The sequence below is a fragment of the Lactuca saligna genome, chromosome 2, assembly GCF_052625555.1.
Source record: "Lactuca saligna cultivar CGN05327 chromosome 2, ASM5262555v1, whole genome shotgun sequence".
Taxonomy (NCBI): domain Eukaryota; kingdom Viridiplantae; phylum Streptophyta; class Magnoliopsida; order Asterales; family Asteraceae; genus Lactuca; species Lactuca saligna.
Genome location: NC_136418.1, coordinates 121,215,644 through 121,232,678, shown reverse-complemented (window position 1 = coordinate 121,232,678; position 17,035 = coordinate 121,215,644). Strand labels below are relative to the sequence as shown.

General features: G+C 38.3%; 1 protein-coding gene across 1 annotated transcript; it reads left to right on the top strand.

Moving 5' to 3' along the window:
• Positions 1-12,047: 12,047 nt before the first annotated feature.
• LOC145031460 (glucan endo-1,3-beta-glucosidase 14-like) lies at positions 12,048-14,667 on the top strand. The gene is made up of 4 exons (XM_078980015.1): positions 12,048-12,220; positions 12,405-13,435; positions 13,532-13,647; positions 14,319-14,667. The coding sequence occupies exons 1-3, from the start codon at positions 12,175-12,177 to the stop codon at positions 13,586-13,588; spliced, it is 1,134 nt and encodes a 377-aa protein (XP_078836141.1). The 5' UTR covers positions 12,048-12,174; the 3' UTR covers positions 13,589-13,647; positions 14,319-14,667.
• The last annotated feature ends 2,368 nt before the right edge of the window (positions 14,668-17,035 follow it).

The window sequence follows — 17,035 nt, the reverse complement described above, 5'->3', positions numbered from 1 at the left end:
TGAGTCGTGTGCGAGTGGACTCATGTAACGCCTGTGTTTCCGGGCTTGCCATTTTTAGCAATGTAATGGTCTAGGTTAACCTTTGTAACCCGTTTTGAAATAATATAAGTGTATTATTTGAGTATTATGTGTTTTGTGCTTAATTGCTTAATTATGTGGTTTGATTAATTAAGAATAAAAATAAGCGTAAAAATTTAAGTGTAAAATAAACTTGATATCTTTAGATAATGTTGTAGTAGTCGAAACAAGGTTTCCGAAGATATAAAGAATGCCGAAATCCGAGTTATAACGAGGAAGTTATGACCTGTCGAAGTTTCGCAACAGAACCGGCAACGCTGAATAACGTAAAAAGTGAAATTTACGTTAAAGCGATATTTAGTCTTAGTGATCTAAACGAGAATCGAAGATCTCGTTGTTAGTATCAAAGCGATAAAAAGTTAGGCGAGAACGGACGTCGGACGAAGAAGTTATGAATTTATAACGAAATTTTCTGTCCCGACCTATTAAAAATAAAGTCAAAATTAGCCAACGGAGTCCAAACAAAAGTTGTAGAGCGTAGTCGCACCTTTCCGTGGATATAAAGAACTTCGAAAACGGAGTTCGTATGAAGAAGATATGAATTTCCGAAGTTTATTAATTAATTTGTATTTATTTTTAAATCAAAATTCGGAAGCATTATCCGAAGGCGAGTCACAAGTCTGATCCGACTTACGCGCCGCGTAAGTGAGTACGCCCCGCGTACTCCGAAGAGTGTCGACACTTCGGATGATGCATGCGCTTACGTTTCTGAGGCACGTACGCCCCGCGTACGAGAGGCTTCCAGCCTCCTATAAATAGGATGCGAGGGCAGCCGGCCAAATTACTAATTTCCTCTCGTTTTTGTGCCGAAGCTCTGCGGTTTTACCCCCGAAGCCCCGGTAATATTCCTGAGTCCCGAAGCGAGTCCTGAGATCCCGAAGATCCCGAGAAGTGCGGTTTCCGAGCCGAAGCTCTGCCCGCGAGAAGTTCGATTTTTGTAGAGATCTTCCAGATCTGTTGAGGATTACTATTTCTGCAAGCCATAGTGTTGTCCGATCATCATCGGATCAAGTGAGTGTGTAGTTACTTTCTTCTAACACATAATTATGAAGTATTTTATACGAAATACGTGTTATGTGTATAGTTTTGTTGTTATGTAAGTGAATGTATATTCACTCTCTTTAATCACATAGATCTGATTTATTTTCTATGAAATACGTGTTATGTGGGTATGCCTCATCTGTTGTGTGGAATATATATTGAATGAAAATGATATATACAGGTTTTAAACTATGTATAAAAATATATATTTTTATCTACTAATATGTTGGGTAGAACATGGGTAGATAGTTGGTGTGTAATAAACAGATGAGAGGCCTCGATGTTGTTGTTGTTGTTGACCTAGTTATTTAGCGGAGTATGGATAACGACCACAGACTCCTTCTAGACAGTCTCGTGGAACGCTAGCAGGTTCATAACCTGTAGGTGTTGTGAACGATGTGTTCACCGGTGTACTCTATCCCCCTCATGGTTGCCTTTAGGATATCTATTGTTGAGGAAACCCCTTAGCAGTAATGTCCGTCCCGATGAAAATCCTAGATTAGGTCCCTTGAGATAGATGTTGTTTTAGGGACGTAAAGTGAGGATAACAGGAATGGGTAATCGGGATAGTGATTGGTTCGTGAATTTAAATATAATTTATTTATTGTGGGTTGAAAACCCTATATGCTCACCAGGCTCCCAAGCCTGACCCACTCAGTTTTATTTGTATCACAGGAAGTGGCACAAGGGCGTAAGATGGACGAACCATCAAGTTGTTTTGTTTACAAGTCTGTATATGTATATATTTGTTGAATGACTTGTAATGTTATTATTTATGCTTAATGGTCTGTATCGGAACATGACACCCCGAGTTTTAATTATATAATGAAAATGCATCTCTTGATGAAATGCTTTGATAAATATTATTTTATCATGTTTTGTTTTGGGAACAAATTCCGCAACTCTTTCTAATCAAAAGGATTTACTCTGAATTTATTTTAAAAGCATAAATGAAAATCGGTCTTTTCTGGCTGTGATTTTGGGGATGTCACAGTTGGTATCAGAGCATTAGTTTAAGCGAACTAGGAATTTGTAGGATTTCTAAACTTAAACTTAGAATGCTAAGTGGAATTTAAGATGTGTGTCTGTTGGATTTTAGACACAAGCACTAGTTTCTTTTAGGAACGTTGCCTAAAATGCTTTTATGTGCTAAATGTTATATGTTGCCATATATGATATTACTTGTTCGGATCTACGGTTTGTTGCCAACCAGATCTGAAGGTTTATGTGTTTAGGATTCTAAGCGTATGTATACGATATTAGAACTAGCATGTAATCGTTTCGGAGTGATAAGGATGATTTGAAATCTATCATGATCGAAGATCTAAATTTCACCTTATTCGGTGTGTAGATCAAAAATGGTGAGAACAAGGAGTGGCATTGGAAACGCGGATGAAAATAGGAATCAACCGCCAGTGATTGAGCAAATACCTGTTGTAGCAGCAGCACCAGAACAGATCACCATGGCTGGAGTGCAAGCCATGATTCGGGCTATGTTAGCCGAACAAAGGGAGGAGATGCAACAAATGTTGCATAACAATAGGGACGAACCTATCATACCTATTGAGGAACCTGAATTGATTCCCGAGCAGTCGGAGGAAGGGAACAATAGTCGCATTTTGAGTCAAGTTGGGACTCAAGAAGAACGAAGGAACAATCCGGAAAGGAGAAACAACAACGATAGGCGAATGTACAAGAATTTCTTGGGCGGCAAATCGCCAAGTCTTTCTGGGAGCCCAAAGCCTGTTGAAATAATGGATTGGATCTCCGAAATGGAGATGGTATTTGAAAGTTGCGACTGTAGCAACAAACAAAAGACTGTATTTGCAGTCAGACAACTGAAGACTGGAGTATTAAGTTGGTGGAAGTTGTTGGCAGATACTATGCCACAAGGGAAAGCCCTGAAAATGTCATGGGAAGAGTTTTTGGAACAATTAAGGGTGCAATATTGTTCAGAGATTGATCTAATTGATCTGAACAATGAGTTCCAAAACTTGAAGAAGGGGAGGATGAGCGTAGACGACTATGCTATGGCATTCACTGAGAAAATGAAATTATTTCCGTACCTAGTGCCAACGGAACTCTCCAAGATTGAGAGGTTTGCTAATGGACTGCCTGGCGACTTTGGCCCGACAGCCAAGATGGCAACTACTCTGAAAACGGCTGTACGTGCAGCTAAGAATGTGGAGGCCCAGCAGAAAGAGAAGGGTCTGGAAAGGGTAGAAGTTGGCGAAAAGAGGAAGTTCGATGGAACTTCAGGGTCCAATAAGAAAAACAAGTTCTCGAAGTCTGGTTCGAGGGGAAGTGGGGGCGAAGCGAAATGGTGCAACAAATGTAAGAAGAAGCATCATAGAAAGTGTGAGGTAGTGACCACATGCTACAAGTGTGGAAAGCCAGGTCACTATGCCAATGAATGTACCCTCACTAAGAAAGTTCGTTATGGTTGTGGTGAGGTGGGACACATGTCGAGGGACGGCCCAAAGAAGAAGGAGGCAGCTAGACCCAACATTCCGCCAAAGCCAAAGGCGAGAGCATTCCAGATGACACTGGAAGCTGCTAAAGATGAAGCTGATGTCGCTTCAGGTACCTTTCTCGTAAACAAATTGCCTGCCCAAATTTTATTTGATTCTGGAGCCAACTACTCATTTATATCGCATGAATTTGGTAGAAAACTAGTCTTGCCTGTTGATAGACTAGATAATGCTTTATTAGTCGAAGTTGCTAGTGGCAAGTTTGTACCTGTTAGCCATCGTATGAAAAACATCTTAATCGACCTTAATGGGAATAAGTTCCACGAGCAATTATTGCCTATCGAACTTAATGGTTTCGACATCGTGTTGGGAATGGATTGGCTTAGTGCCAATGATGCCGAGATATTATGCAAGAAGAAGATAGTGAAGATAAACCCACCAGGGAAGGAATCAGTTATGGTGTATGGGGACAAACGCCGAGTGAATTCTGGAATCATTTCCCTAATGAAAGCCAGAAAATGTTTGACCAAAGGATGTACATCATATTTAGCATTCGTGATTGATGCTAAGAAGGAAAAGAAGGTGATGCAGAGTATTCCAGTGGTGTGTGATTATCCGGAAGTATTTCCCGAAGATCTTCCTGGATTACCACCTGATAGACAAGTAGAGTTTAGAATAGACTTGTTACCAGGAACCACGCCAATAGCAAAAGCACCTTATCGATTAGCACCGACGGAGATGAAGGAGCTGATGATGCAACTTCAGGAATTGTTGGACAAAGGTTTCATTAGACCTAGTTCATCACCCTGGGGAGCTCCGGTGTTATTCGTGAAGAAGAAAGATGGAAGAATGAGAATGTGCATTGATTACAGAGAGCTGAACAAGGCAACAATAAAGAATAGATATCCGTTGCCGAGGATTGATGACCTATTCGATCAGCTACAAGGTTCAAGTTATTTCTCAAAGATCGACTTGAGGTTAGGATATCATCAGCTAAAAGTGGGAGAGCAGGATATAGAGAAGACTGCGTTCAGAACTAGATATGGACACTACGAGTTCTTGGTTATGTCGTTTGGACTAACCAATGCTCCGGCAGCATTCATGGATTTAATGAATATGGTTTGCAATCCGTTCCTTGATAAATATGTGATAGTGTTCATAGACGACATTCTGATTTACTCGAAAGGCCAGGAGGAGCATGGCAGACACTTGCGAGAAGTGTTAGAAGTCTTGAAGAAGGAGAAGTTGTATGCTAAGTTCTCCAAATGTGATTTTTGGATTCGTGAAGTCCAATTCTTGGGTCACGTGGTCAACCAAGAAGGAATAATGGTTGATCCAACGAAGATCGAAGCTGTGATGAAGTGGGAACAACCGAAAAGTCCCACGGAGATCCGAAGCTTTTTAGGATCAGCCGGATATTACCGAAGGTTTATCCAAGGCTTTTCTTCGATTGCTACTCCATTGACAGCTTTGACCCACAAAGGAGCTACTTATGCTTGGAGTGATAGGCATAAAGAAGCATTCGAGAAGCTAAAGAAGAAGCTATGCGAGGCACCGATACTTTCTCTACCCGATGGAGTCGAAGACTTCGCTGTTTATAGCGATGCATCTGGGGTTGGATTGGGTTGCGTTTTGACCCAAAGAGAAAAGGTGATAGCATATGCGTCTCGACAACTAAAAGAGCATGAAAAGAACTACCCGACTCATGATTTGGAGTTGGCAGTGGTAGTTTTCGCTCTGAAGATATGGAGGCATTACCTCTATGGCACGAAGTGCAAACTTTTCACTGATCATAAGAGTCTCCAATACCTCTTTAATCAGAAGGAATTAAATATGAGGCAACGACGCTGGCTAGAGTTACTCAAGGACTACGACTGTGAGATACTTTACCATCCCGGTAAAGCTAATGTTGTTGCTGATGCTCTCAGTCGGAAAGTCAATCTTGAAAGAAAAAGGCCAAGAGCGTTGAGAATTGAAGTTGTCTCGACTATTTTGGAAAGTATAAAGAAAGCTCAAAGCGAAGCTTCTGAAAAGAATGACCGAAAGGAGGAACGTTTGGACAAAACGTTTGTGTTCGGTGTAAACAGTCATGGACTGAAGGTGTTCCAAGATCGGATTTGGATACCTAAGACAGGAGGAATCAGAGATCTTCTGATGGAAGAAGCTCACAAGACCATGTACTCGATTCATCCCGGTAGCACTAAAATGTATAGGGACCTGAAACCCTACTACTGGTGGCCGACGATGAAGCTTGACATTGCGAAGTATGTGGCCGAGTGTGTGACTTGTACGAGAGTCAAGACACAACATCAGAAACCGTATGGGAGTTTAGAACCTTTACCTGTGCCTATGGGTAAGTGGGAAGACATTGCTATGGATTTTTTCACTAAACTACCCAGAACAAAGAATGGTCACGACATGATTTGGGTGGTCGTCGATCGATTCACTAAGAGTGCGCATTTCATAGCAGCCAGGGAGAAATGGTCTATGGAAAAGCTTGCGAATTCTAATGTGAAGGAAATTGTGAGACTTCACGGTGTTCCGCTGACGATTGTGTCGGATCGTGATAGCCGTTTCACCTCACGATTTTGGAAAATTCAACAAGAGGAATTAGGTACCAAGTTGTGTTTAAGTACAGCTTACCATCCGCAGACTGATGGTCAGAGTGAAAGAACGATACAAACACTTGAAGATATGCTAAGAGCATGTACCTTGGAATTCCTAGGTAACTGGGATGAACATTTACCGTTGGTAGAATTTTCCTATAACAATAGTTTTCACTCGAGCATTAAGATGGCACCTTACCAAGCTTTGTATGGACAAAAGTGTCGTACGCCGTCTTGTTGGCTTGAGGCTGGGGAAAAGCAGTTTATGGGATCGGAGATGGTTCATCAGACTGCTGAAAAGTTGAAAATAATTAGGGAAAGAATGTTAGCAGCTCAAGATCGTCAAAAGAGTTATGCTGACAAAAAGCAAAGACCGATGACTTTTGAAGTTGGGGATTCGGTTTTGCTTAAAGTCTCGCCGTGGAAGGGACTTATAAGATTTGGTAAGAGGGGAAAGTTGAGTCCAAGGTTTATTGGACCGTTTAAAGTTCTTCAGAGGATTGGGAACCAAGCTTACAAGCTCGAACTACCAGAAGAACTGAATGGAATTCATAACACTTTTCATGTGTGTTATTTACGGAAGTTCACGGGGGAAGTTCCCGACATGATTCCACTTTCGGAGTTGAGAATTGATGAGAACAAAAGGTTGATTGAAGAACCAGAGGCAATCATTGACCGAAAGACTAAGAAGTTGCGACGCAAGATGGTCGAGTTAGTTCTTGTCCAATGGAAACACACGAATGGGCCGAATCTCACCTGGGAGACGGAGAGTGACATGTTGAGTCGCTATCCACATTTGTTTGTTGATGAGTGATTCCGGGGACGGAATCATTCTAAGGTGGAGAGAATTGTAACGCCTGTGTTTCCGGGCTTGCCATTTTTAGCAATGTAATGGTCTAGGTTAACCTTTGTAACCCGTTTTGAAATAATATAAGTGTATTATTTGAGTATTATGTGTTTTGTGCTTAATTGCTTAATTATGTGGTTTGATTAATTAAGAATAAAAATAAGCGTCAAAATTTAAGTGTAAAATAAACTTGATATCTTTAGATAATGTTGTAGTAGTCGAAACAAGGTTTCCGAAGATATAAAGAATGCCGAAATCCGAGTTATAACGAGGAAGTTATGACCTGTCGAAGTTTCGCAACAGAACCGGCAACGCTGAATAACGTAAAAAGTGAAATTTACGTTAAAGCGATATTTAGTCTTAGTGATCTAAACGAGAATCGAAGATCTCGTTGTTAGTATCAAAGCGATAAAAAGTTAGGCGAGAACGGACGTCGGACGAAGAAGTTATGAATTTATAACGAAATTTTCTGTCCCGACCTATTAAAAATAAAGTCAAAATTAGCCAACGGAGTCCAAACAAAAGTTGTAGAGCGTAGTCGCACCTTTCCGTGGATATAAAGAACTTCGAAAACGGAGTTCGTATGAAGAAGATATGAATTTCCGAAGTTTATTAATTAATTTGTATTTATTTTTAAATCAAAATTCGGAAGCATTATCCGAAGGCGAGTCACAAGTCTGATCCGACTTACGCGCCGCGTACTCCGAAGAGTGTCGACACTTCGGATGATGCATGAGCTTACGTTTCTGAGGCACGTACACCCCGCGTACGCATGTACGCCCCGCGTACGAGAGGCTTCCAGCCTCCTATAAATAGGATGCGAGGGCAGCCGGCCAAATTACTAATTTCCTCTCGTTTTTGTGCCGAAGCTCTGCGGTTTTACCCCCGAAGCCATCCCGAAGCCCCGGTAATATTCCTGAGTCCCGAAGCGAGTCCCGAGATCCCGAAGATCCCGAGAAGTGCGGTTTCCGAGCCGAAGCTCTGTCCGCGAGAAGTTCGATTTTTGTAGAGATCTTCCGGATCTGTTGAGGATTACTATTTCTGCAAGCCATAGTGTTGTCCGATCATCTTCGGATCAAGTGAGTGTGTAGTTACTTTCTTCTAACACATAATTATGAAGTATTTTATACGAAATACGTGTTATGTGTATAGTTTTGTTGTTATGTAAGTGAATGTATATTCACTCTCTTTAATCACATAGATCTGATTTATTTTCTATGAAATACGTGTTATGTGGGTATGCCTCATCTGTTGTGTGGAATATATATTGAATGAAAATGATATATACAGGTTTTAAACTATGTATAAAAATATATATTTTTATCTACTAATATGTTGGGTAGAACATGGGTAGATAGTTGGTGTGTAATAAACAGATGAGAGGCCTCGATGTTGTTGTTGTTGTTGACCTAGTTATTTAGCGGAGTATGGATAAAGACCACAGACTCCTTCTAGACAGTCTCGTGGAACGCTAGCAGGTTCATAACCTGTAGGTGTTGTGAACGATGTGTTCACCGGTGTACACTATCCCCCTCATGGTTGCCTTTAGGATATCTATTGTTGAGGAAACCCCTTAGCAGTAATGTCCGTCCCGATGAAAATCCTAGATTAGGTCCCTTGAGATAGATGTTGTTTTAGGGACGTAAAGTGAGGATAACAGGAATGGGTAATCGGGATAGTGATTGGTTCGTGAATTTAAATATAATTTATTTATTGTGGGTTGAAAACCCTATATGCTCACCAGGCTCCCAAGCCTGACCCACTCAGTTTTATTTGTATCACAGGAAGTGGCACAAGGGCGTAAGATGGACGAACCATCAAGTTGTTTTGTTTACAAGTCTGTATATGTATATATTTGTTGAATGACTTGTAATGTTATTATTTATGCTTAATGGTCTGTATCGGAACATGACACCCCGAGTTTTAATTATATAATGAAAATGCATCTCTTGATGAAATGCTTTGATAAATATTATTTTATCATGTTTTGTTTTGGGAACAAATTCCGCAACTCTTTCTAATCAAAAGGATTTACTCTGAATTTATTTTAAAAGCATAAATGAAAATCGGTCTTTTCTGGCCGTGATTTTGGGGATGTCACAACTCAGAGTTGTTGGACTCGGCGAGTCTCGGGGTGACTCGGCGAGTTAGGTTGCAGATTGAGTGAAGTTCTGATTATGGGAACTCGACGAGTCACAGGGTTGACTCGGCGAGTAGGGTCAGTCAGGGGTTGACTTAGACTGAGGACTTTGATTTCGACCAAGGGTTGGCCGTTGACTTTTAGGGTTTGGTCAGCGATGTGGCCTTTGGGCCAAGAGAAAGGTAAAATAGTCTTTTACCCATAAGAGGGTGTTATGAGAGGATTTATTCTAGTCTCGAGAGTTATATTCATGAGAGTATTTGCCTTACGTGTTAGGCGGTGGCGAGTTCGAGATTCAAGTGTGGGGATATCTGCTTTCTGCTTGCCAGGTGAGTCTTCTCACTATACTTTACCTTGAGTAGGTAACCAGAGTTATGTGATCAGAGTATTTGTATGCTATATGTACGTGATGTGTTGTACTGCATTATTTCTATGTGATTTATGATGTGCATGTTTATAGAGTTGGAACCGGAAGGTTCCCAGAGTTAGAACCTGAGGGTTCACAGAGTTTGGGTGCACGGACCCATAGAGTTATAGCCTCGAGTGGCTAATATGTGTTATGTGTGGTATTTTGGGGAACTCACTAAGCTTCGTGCTTACAGTGTTTTGTGTGATGTTTTTTCAGGTTTCTTTCAGTATCACGGGACGGCACCGGCTTGATTGTACACACCAGAGAAAGAGTCATATTTTGGAGGATCCTGGTTTTCTATGCAAGTGAAAATGGAGTCATGTTTTGTAAATCGACTATGAATGAGATTTTAAACAAGTTTTTCTAAGAATAAAATGATTATTTTAAATGAAAATGTTGTCTTGAAATTTACGGTGTTACAATGGCCTCCAAATCCCCAAGCTTCTTACACCAAATTTCTCTTCCAAGCTCTAATTCTTCATTAATGGAGTCACACACACGAGATGAGGGTTTCTGGATCTTAAATGGGTAGCAAAGAGGTTGAAGGTGGGTTATAATGTGCTTTATATAGGGCACAACCCCCGAATTAGGGTTTTCTCCCTTTAGCACCAACTCGTTGAGTCCAGCCGCCGACTCGCCGAGTTGGTTACTTATCACGTGACCAGAACCGCGAATCGACTCGTCGAGTCTACCCATCGACTCGCCTAGTTAACCTTCCTTATTTACACTAAGAACCCTGAACTTTCACTTATGAACTCTGGGTGTTACACTTCGGTGCTGCAACAGTCGTGGTGGTGGTGGTGTAACTTAAGACAACCAAAACCTACAAAAAAAAAAACAATTAGGTCTGGAATTGGTCAAAAGAGAAAAAGAAAAAGAAAGAGAAAAAACGGAAGATGGAACATACATTCGCCGGAAAATCGAAAGGCGTCGTCGGTATATGCTTCATCACTGACAAATTGTGGTCGACAGTGGTGTATGTGTGGCCGGAGCTTCAATCGTGGGTGGTTGGAGCTTCAATTGTGGGTTTGGAAGTCGAAATTGTTGGAGGATGAGTTTAATTGAGGTTTTGTTGTGATTTGGAATGAAAGCATGAATGCATCCTGATGTAGATGGGGAGAAGTAGCGGCAACAGGAAATAGAGGCCACACAAGGATTTACCGGTGACATTTTGGGGTAATTGGAGGGAATTTATTCGCGGTCTATATTTTCGAGCATTAGCGATTGCCGCTATTTGTGTCACTGGTAATGGTATCTAAGACGGAATTGATCAACAGTCGTTCGATTGGGTGATATGATCAACGAGTGTAATTACTTCTTGGAGGACGACGCGGATCGCTATGTGCCACCTTTGCCAGCAACGCAATTAGCAGCGACAAATAAAATTGTCGCTGCTAATGGTGTAGTCGCCGCTAATGGTGTCGCCGGTAATGCACGTTTTTCTTGTAGTGAAAAGGTCCGATGAATTTTCTTAACCCAATCGAGCATAACTCATTTCCCAAATTCTAATTAATGTTTTTTCGCCTCAGATGTGAGATGTTGTGGAGCCCTCATGAGTTCATCGGTGTTTAAACTTACTGGATCCGCATTAAGTAATGATCATCTGAACACATAAAAAGACAAAAGGGTAACTGGGTTACCCTTTCAGTTTTTAAAAAAGAACCATTTAGAACCACAAATTTTATATTTGATTAGAAAGCCAGAAAATTAATTTAAAAACCTTCTAAACCAATTCAAGTAACTTTTGTTACCCAATAATAACATTATCCCAAGCACATACGCCATAACATACCCTGAGTTACCCTTTCAGTTTTTGAAAAAGAACATTTAAAACCACAAATTTTATATTTGTTTAGAAAGCCAGAAAATTAATTTAAAAACTTTCTAAACCAATTCAAGTAACTTTTGTTACCCAATAATAACATTATCCCAAGCACATACGCCATAACATATCCTGGGTTACCCTTTCAGTTTTTGAAAAAGAACATTTAAAACCACAAATTTTATATTTGTTTAGAAAGCCAGAAAATTAATTTAAAAACCTTCTAAACCAATTCAAAACCAATTCAAGTAACTTTTGTTACCCAATAATAACATTATCCCAAGCACATACCCCATAACATACCGCAGAAAAAACAATAATAAATGTGTCCTAATCATGTGCTAATTTAATAATAACACGAAAGCAATAAAAAATTATTCATTGAATGGTGTTGTTTCTGGTAGATAGGGTGGTGGGCTGGTGGAAAGGAAATAACAATTAAAGGCAAGAAACCGTGTATAAAAGCTAAAACTCGAAAACCTAACAGGGGCATATTGGTAATTTCATATTAAGTCGGTTTCTTGGACCTAGAGCTGCAAGTAGAATGACGGTGCAATACCTGGTATCCACTCATTTATTGGCCCCTAGAAAGTTCCACATTGCGATCATCAAGGTTATATAATGCCGCCTCATTATCCATTTCATAAACACCAAACGCCGAACATCATTCACGTTCAGACGCCTCTTTCCGCCTTCGATCTATCACACAAACACCTTTCCGGCAGCTGAGCTCTGTGGTAGCTCACAGTTTGACTTGTTAATGGCCAATATCATTCCAACATTCCTTTTACTCCTAACTTTATCAGGTACTTCATCTTCTACCATTTACTACTTTTCAAGAAATCTTGATTCTGGGTTTTAAATAAAACGTGGGATTAATTTATGGATTCGTGTCTGGGTTTTTGATATATTTTGGGATTCATTGAGTTGTGCAATGTAATTATATCATATTAATTCGAAAAAGTTCTGAATAATTTGATGCATTCACAGGATTATTCGTTGGCACATATGCCCTTGGAGTTGGTATAAATTATGGACAAATAGCGAACAATCTTCCACCGGCATCTCACGTCTCAGTCCTCCTAAAATCTTTAAACATCAGTCGAGTTAAACTCTACGATGCCGATCCTAAAGTGTTAAGTTCTTTCGCGAATTCCAACGTCGAATTCATCATAGGATTAGGAAACGAGTATCTTCAAAGAATGCAAGATCCTCAAGAAGCTCAAATGTGGATTCAGCAAAACGTACAACCTTATCTTTCCCAAACTAGGATCACTTGTATTACCGTAGGTAATGAGATCTTAGGAGGACAAGATATTCAATTAGCACCATATCTATATCCAGCCATGCAAAGCATGTACAATGCGTTGGTTAATCTTGGATTACACCAACAAGTTTACGTCACCACAGCTCATTCCCTTCAAATCCTAGCGACATCTTTCCCACCTTCGCAAGGGGCATTTCGGGAAGATTTGATCCAATATCTACAACCGATTCTTACCTTCCATGCTCAAACCAATTCTCCTTTCTTGATCAATGTGTACCCTTACTTTGCATACAAGAATGACCCCAACAATGTACCTTTAGAATACGTTCTTTTTGAACCGAATCCCGGGGCAATTGATCCAAACACAAACTTGAAGTATGATAATATGTTGTATGCTCAAATTGATGCGGTTTATTCGGCTATAAAGGCATTGAATCATGTGAATATACAAGTCCAAATCTCTGAAACTGGGTGGCCTTCGAAGGGAGATGAGAATGAATTTGGAGCTACAGTTCAAAACGCGGGGATTTACCATAAAAACTTGATTCAAAGAATGCAACAACGGCAAGGAACACCGGCGAACCCTACACAACCTATTGACATTTACGTTTTTGCCCTTTTTAATGAGAACATGAAGCCTGGCCCTACATCAGAGAGAAACTATGGATTGTATTATCCTAATGGCACTCCGGTATATAACCTTGGTGTACAAGGTTACCTTCCTCGTATGCATTTTTCGGCGTCTATGAAAAATGTAAGAAAAGACGCTCTTGTCCTTGTGTTGCTCTCGTGGTTTAATATTGAATTATTGAGTTTTGATTATAATTTTTTTTAACTTGTGTTTTTGTAGGGATTGTCTATCTTCAACCTTCTCTTTTTGCTCATTGGATACTTAATCTTTGTCTAAAGATAGAGAACTTGACTAACATTTAGTTTAAAGAATGCATGGGGAGCACGATATTAGAGGTAATGCATTTCTTGAATTCTACTCCTTTCAACTATCTATTTCAAGGGTATATCTGTCATTCTAGTGCTTTTCTTTTCAACTATCTATTTCAAGGGTATACATGTCATTCTAGTGCTTTTCCTTCACCATAATTGTCATATCATATCTTAAACGATTTCTTATGATTGTAATGTGCCAAAGATAGCCACTACCTTATGTCCCCTCAGTAGAAACTGCATGAAAGATTCATATCATGTGCAAAACATGAAAGTTGTCACTTTCTCCTTTTCTTGCAAGGGTTATATATATACAGTGTGGGCTACTCAATTGGTCAAGTTGGGCGTCTTTTAATTTAAAAATATAAAGTGTAACTTTATAAAAAAAAAAAAAACCTGACCTAACTTTAATTTATTGGATGATTAGTAATCGGAACAAGTCAAAACGGCAGTCGTTTCGTTGGTCATCACCACATGTCATGTTATTATTAGATGCCTAATGCCAAATTACACCAAGTTATTGTTAATTTAATGGTGATTTTGGGTCAACTTATCTTGTCTATTGCTACAAGTTAGTTTTTGAGTGATGAATTAGTGTTGTTTACATATGGACTTTTCAAATATGGTGGTTAAATCTAAACTTTTACTTGTGTTATTCTATGAATCTAACGATCACGTCACATTTGATTTTGCAGATAGAGTCGACAACTGGATAAGCCTTCACTTTAGTGACATCCGCCTTTTAAGACTACTTGACCCCTCATTGTAGGCTGTAGCCGTGGTGATAACTTATCAAGAGATTAAAGCCGCATTTCTTTGTTAATTTATATACATATACATAGGAGATTCTTCAAAAGATAGTACTTAGAAAGTTGTAATGATTTTGATCATAAATTTGCGGTAGATTTTATTGTATATATTGATGAAGTTAATTGAGATCAGTGATATTTGATTCTTGTAGTTGTATGTAAGAATTTGTATTCCGAGACAAGAAAACAACATAAAGACTTGAGTGGTTTAGTTTATAAATCCCATATTTATTTATATTACAGCTCTATAAATATCGCGGTAGTAAGATTAAAAAGAATCATATTGTGATAGTTTAAAATTTGCAACTACTGTTGACACTTAATTAATATAAGTATCCTGTAAATTTTCTGTAGTAAAATTGTGAACAAGTTAATAATTATTATAGTTTTTATTTGTTATACTTATAGCGATTTATGTTTTGTTTAATATTTTACACTGATATCAAATATGTGTTAGACCATGTACCTTATCACATGTAGTGTAGCCCACGTATTGTATTGTGATAGTCGGCCCAAGGCCTATGTATTTGTGTATGTGTATTTTCGATGTAATCACTGGTAATTAATTTTGTTATTTGTTACATTCTCATCACATGTTATTTTATAGTTATTTTTAATTAAATTTTTTTCACATAACATTTTGTGATTGTTTTATATTAATTGCAATAAATATAATAATAAAAACATTTCAGTTTTTTAAATTTTCTAAATTAAAACTCATTAATTTTCTTTGTTTATTTATCGAAGTTACTTGTTTAAATTTAAAAAAGAAAAAACAATTTAATTTTAATAATTCAATATTTTTATATTTTTCTTATAAATTCAACTTCTCAAATGTTTAGAATTTTATATATAATTTTTTTAAATGAACTCATGTAATACATGAATCTTATACCTATACCCTAATAAATAAAAATGATTTTGTCACTGCTTCATTTTAACATTTGTCATTTTCTAGATTTCTTTTTAATTATTTAATATCCATTTGTCACTTTTTATAGTTTTTTTTTGTTTTTTATTCAAATCTCACCTTTTAAATGTCACCTTATATTAATTAATTTTATAAATATATTAATTAATATACATAATAAGTTTCTATTTTTGAATTCCTCTTTCTATTAATATATTGATTAATGTATATGTATATTAATATAGATAATATATTCCATTTGTGGATTCATATTATTTACTTTCATTATTATAGATTAATTATGACCAAGTTACATAAATAGTCAATGCGGTTTACCAAAAGGTCACAAACTCAGTCGTTGCTTATTTTTCAATGAACATGGTTTTTATGGTTACCAAAACTTGCGTGAATGATCTTTTTTTGCCCACACCGTTACTTTTGGTTCTTTTAATAAACTACGTAATATACGGGTCTCACACATAGTATTAGGAGTGTTCGCGGTGCGGTTTATCCTCAAAACCGCAAACTGCACCGCATATGCGGTTTGTTATTTTCGGGAACCGCAGACCGTACCGTAAATGTAATAAATCGCGTTATGCGATACGGTTTGTGCGGGTGGTTTTGCGGTTTTTGTGCGGTTTATGCGGTTTTATAAACATAAATATTAAATTTAGTTTTAAACATAATAAGTGTGTGCTGCTTTATATTCTATGAAGAAAAGATTAATTACCTGTATAAGCATCTTCTTTATGCATAACATCAAAATATTTTACAATATTTTAAAATTATAATACGAACTTATGAACTTATGGTACTGTAAACACACATACACAGATGTGTGTGTGTGTGTGTATATATATATATATATGGTATGTTGCAGTGCGATTTGAACCACGGTTTGGTAACTATAAACCGCAAACAGCACCGCATAGTGCGGTTTATGAAAACTACAAACCGCAAACCATACCACGAGCGTCCAAAACCGCATTGTGCGGTGCGGTGCGGGCGGTTTATGCGGTTTGATGCACACCCCTACCTAGTATACATATATTAGCATGGTACCGTAAGAGCTTTCATTAATCTTCTCTTACAATTTTTCCCTTCCTTCTTTCACATATTCTTCCCCCTCGACCTTTCACCTACCGCCTCTACACCGTTGTGAAGACTTCTTCCTCGTCTTCAATCACTCGTCGTGACAATCTCCCATTCTTCCACTTGTGCATGTTTAATTGTAGGGTTCTTATAGGGTATTCTGTTCTCATAGCTATAAAACAAGTTGTAACGTGGAATATATTTACATCCTTTATAAGAAATTGATTATTTCTCATTCCCAATTAATGTAGGATTAGAGGTCACTCCCTCATTAGAAATGGGGGAGAGATGTCTGGTCTTACATCGATTGGGAAGTAAAACTAAGCATCTACATATAAGGGTGTAGATACATTCTTTATCACAACATGTTTTAAAGTGGTAAGTACAATAAGTCACAAAAAAGTATGTAGTGTGTCTGTGTCGAATGATAGGTGACCTCACTAGTAAGTTTTCCTACAAGGTGGCTTAGAGTAGAGAATATTATGGTACTTGGTATCAGTTACTAGGAACGATGATGTCATTTCATAGTATTATAACAATTAAATATAAATTAATCAGAGCAACACAACATCATACATTGAAATTACAAGTTTACATTGTT